Source organism: Salvia miltiorrhiza, chromosome 2 (genome assembly GCF_028751815.1).
Source record: "Salvia miltiorrhiza cultivar Shanhuang (shh) chromosome 2, IMPLAD_Smil_shh, whole genome shotgun sequence".
Lineage (NCBI taxonomy): Eukaryota > Viridiplantae > Streptophyta > Magnoliopsida > Lamiales > Lamiaceae > Salvia > Salvia miltiorrhiza.
In genome coordinates this window covers 28,349,091-28,352,834 of record NC_080388.1, presented here as the reverse complement: position 1 = coordinate 28,352,834, position 3,744 = coordinate 28,349,091, and the positions used below count along the sequence as shown (strand labels likewise).

At 44.6% G+C, this 3,744-nt stretch overlaps 1 protein-coding gene across 1 annotated transcript; it reads left to right on the top strand.

Annotated features, from left to right (window-relative positions):
- Positions 1-338: 338 nt before the first annotated feature.
- On the top strand, positions 339-2,764 carry LOC131008233 (uncharacterized). The gene is made up of 4 exons (XM_057935126.1): positions 339-903; positions 1,417-1,917; positions 2,371-2,539; positions 2,689-2,764. The coding sequence occupies exons 1-4, from the start codon at positions 339-341 to the stop codon at positions 2,762-2,764; spliced, it is 1,311 nt and encodes a 436-aa protein (XP_057791109.1).
- Positions 2,765-3,744: the final 980 nt, after the last annotated feature.

Below are 3,744 nucleotides of genomic sequence, written 5' to 3'. Positions count from 1 at the left end.
CCTATACGATCAGAATGTTAGGTCCTCTTACGAACTGTTTGAGTATCACCCAAGAATACCTTAGGAATGTTAGTCGTGAAAGCTCAGCTTGATCGATTTAAGTAAGGACTGGTAAGATAGAGACGTTAAACATAGATATGTTATAACGTAGAAGCAACGAGATGAGATTAAGAATTCACATAAGTACTCCACTAAGTTAAGATCAGTTTCCACATAAAATTAGCCTTTCACAGGGTTACACTATAGAAGCATACCTTGGGTATATCTATGTATGTATACATGTATGCATGCATGCGGAATGAGTCTCACTTTTGTGTTGATATCGTCCGTTAATCAGAATGGCAGATGCGCCGAGAGGACGCGCTAGGGGACGAGGACGTGGTCGCGGCAGGGGATTCATCCCTGAACAACCTATCCCTCAAGTAGCACCAGAGCGTACTGCTGAGGAAAAGTTTCGTAAGGAAAAACCTCCAACGTTTGATGGTCTAGGCGATCCCGCGGACGCCGAGAAATGGGTCAGGGCAGTAGAGCGAATCTTCAGCTACATCCGTTGCGATGACGAGGACAAAGTGACTTGCGCGACTTACCAACTGGTAGACGAAGCCGACTTCTGGTGGGAGTCGGTGAAGCGCACAATGACTGAAGAACAGTGGGAAAATTTTACATGGGAGGATTTTAAGAATGAGTTATACGAGAAGTATATACCAGGCTGCTATCGACAGAAGAAACAGAACGAGTTCTGGAATTTGAAGCAAAGGGCTGGGACAGTAACTGAGTATGATAGGGCCTTTAACCAGCTGTCAAGGTATGCTCCACTCTTAGTAGACACTGATGAGAAACGCGCAGAGAAATTCAGGAACGGACTGCGCCACGAGATATCAATCTCCCTAGCAAGTCAGGGAGGTTTCACTTACGCACAAACACTGAGCAGGGCTCTCACCATTGAGTCATTGCTACCAAGGGAGAAAGGAAAAGCTCCGGGACAGTCTGGATTTGTACCACCTCAAGATGGTGGTAAAGGAAAAAGGAAATGGAACGAGAGAATGGGTGGAAACCCTGGAAATGGAAATGGATTTGGAAAGAAACCATGGGCTGTAAACCAAAATCAGAATCAGCCTCAGAACCAACAACATCAGGCAATTATTAAAACACCTTGCCCGAAGTGTCAGAAACTCCATCTGGGAGAATGCCTGAGAGGAATGAATGTCTGCTTTACCTGCGGAGAAACTGGGCACTATGCTCCGGCATGTCCAAGGAAGAGAGGAGGAGCACCGCAACAGCCACAGAACCAGGGTCGTGGAGGACATCGGGGGCCACCCCAAAATGCTAGGGCATATGCCCTTAACCAAAATCAAGCAGCGGGAAACCAAGGAAACTTGGCAGGTATGATTAATGTCCTTAACGTGCCGATAATAGCTTTGTTTGACACTGGAGCGTCCCACTCTTTCATTTCACATGCTGCTTGTAAGAGATTAGAACTGACTCCACAATTGGCTGAGACAACTTTAGAGGTTAGCACCCCTGGTGGTGGAAGATTGGCTGCTAAGGACGTTATCTTGAACTTAGAGCTAAATATAGGTGCTGAAACGTTTAAGGCAAAATTGTATGTCATCACTATAATAGATTTTGACATGATCCTAGGGATGGACTGGCTTACTCAAGTCGGTGCCACGATACTATGTAACGAGAGAAAGATCTCTTTCCAATCCGCTGGAAAGGAGAAAGCAAGTTTTCATGGTATAAGAATGGGAGAAAGAGTACCAGTGATTTCAGCAATAAAGTCCACGAAGATGATGGGAAAGGGAAAATGTCAGGCTTTCCTAGTCAGTTTGACAGGAGAACATGAAGTAGAGAAAACGATCGAAGAAGTTCACGTGGTTCGAGAGTTCAAAGATGTGTTTCCTGAAGAATTGCCCGGTTTGCCACCAGACCGACAATTAGAATTCACGGTAGATCTGGAACCTGGAGCAGCACCAGTGTCCAAGGCACCATACAGAATGGCCCCGCCGGAGTTACAAGAATTGAAAGTGCAACTACAAGAATTGTTGGACCTAGGTTTCATACGACCTAGCGTATCACCGTGGGGAGCACCGGTCCTTTTCGTCAAGAAGAAAGATGGCTCACTAAGGATGTGTATCGATTATAGGGAATTTAACAAGCTCACGATAAAGAATAGATATCCTCTTCCGAGGATAGATGACCTATTCGATCAGTTGAGTGGAGCCGGTGTGTTTTCCAAAATTGACCTAAGATCTGGTTACCACCAACTAAGAATGAAAAGAGAAGACATCCCAAAGACAGCGTTTCGAACGCGTTATGGACATTACGAGTTCACCGTGATGCCTTTTGGTTTAACGAATGCCCCAGCAGTCTTCATGGACCTGATGAACAGAGTTTTCCATCAGTATCTCGATAGTTTTGTCTTAGTGTTCATTGACGACATCCTCATATACTCTAAGACTGAAGAGCAACACGAGGAACACTTGCGCATCGTACTCGAAACCCTGCGTAATGAGAGACTGTTTGCCAAATTCAGCAAGTGTGAATTTTGGTTGAAGGAAGTGATGTTTCTCGGTCACATAGTGTCGACTGAAGGAATCAAAGTAGACCCCGCCAAGGTCGAAGCGGTCAAGGAATGGAAAGCACCATCAAATGTCAATGAGATTAGAAGTTTCCTCGGGTTAGCAGGTTACTACAGAAGATTCATCGAAGGATTCTCAAAATTGGCCAGGCCATTGACTCAGCTTTTGAGAAAAGGGACTAAATACGTTTGGTCTGAAGCGTGCGAACAAAGTTTTAAGGAGCTCAAGACTAGGCTGACTACTGCGCCAGTGTTAGCAATACCAAAAGAGAATGAAGAATTCGTGGTGTACACTGATGCCTCGAAACTAGGATTGGGTTGCGTGTTGATGCAAAATCAGAAAGTGATAGCATACGCGTCTCGTCAATTGAAACCCCATGAGCTTAACTACCCAACTCATGATTTAGAACTAGCAGCCGTCGTGCACGCGCTGAAGATTTGGAGACACTACCTCTATGGAGTTAGGTGTGAGATCTTTACAGATCATAAGAGTTTGAAGTACTTCTTCGAGCAAAAGGATTTGAACATGAGACAACGAAGATGGCTCGAATTAGTAAAGGATTACGATTGCACCATTAGTTATCATCCAGGAAAAGCGAATGTAGTAGCTAACGCCCTGAGTCGAAAGACGAAGGCTAAGTTAGGGTATTTCATCACCCAGCAGAGGGAACTGATTCGTGACTTCGCCTCCCTCAGTTTAGAGATTGTTTATCCTCCGAACACAGTATCGGGTTGTGTAGCTGCCTTGATAGCTAAACCTGATTTGAGAAAAAGAATTGTGCAAGCACAAAGAGAAGATTGGTTCTTGGAGAAGATGCGTCTCGCTGCAAGGACGAATGAAACGAAAGGATTCACTGAAGCCAAGGATAACGCACTTATGGTTGGTGAAAGATTGTGTGTGCCACATAAGGAAGAGATAAAGAACGAGATTATGAGCGAGGCTCATCATACTCCTTACACTGCACATCCAGGCAGCACAAAGATGTACCAGGATTTAAAGAAAATTTTCTGGTGGAAAGGGCTCTGTCACACCCCAATTCTGGAAGGAAAAAAAAACTATAATCGAGGTGCAACTAATTCATAGAAATAAACAAGGAACAACCTTGTTAAAACCCGAATAAAATAACAAGTCGGGCTAGTCCCCTTTGGATCACAAGTTTAGT

Bases quoted from the DNA above. Each gene is read 5' to 3' on its own strand.
- LOC131008233 (XM_057935126.1), top strand. From the start codon at position 339: ATGGCAGATGCGCCGAGAGGACGCGCTAGGGGACGAGGACGTGGTCGC. The intron at 904-1,416 runs GTTTCACTTACG...TGCCGATAATAG, and splicing joins CTCCCTAGCAAGTCAGGGAG to CTTTGTTTGACACTGGAGCG. The intron at 1,918-2,370 runs GTTTGCCACCAG...ATGCCCCAGCAG, and splicing joins GTTTCCTGAAGAATTGCCCG to TCTTCATGGACCTGATGAAC.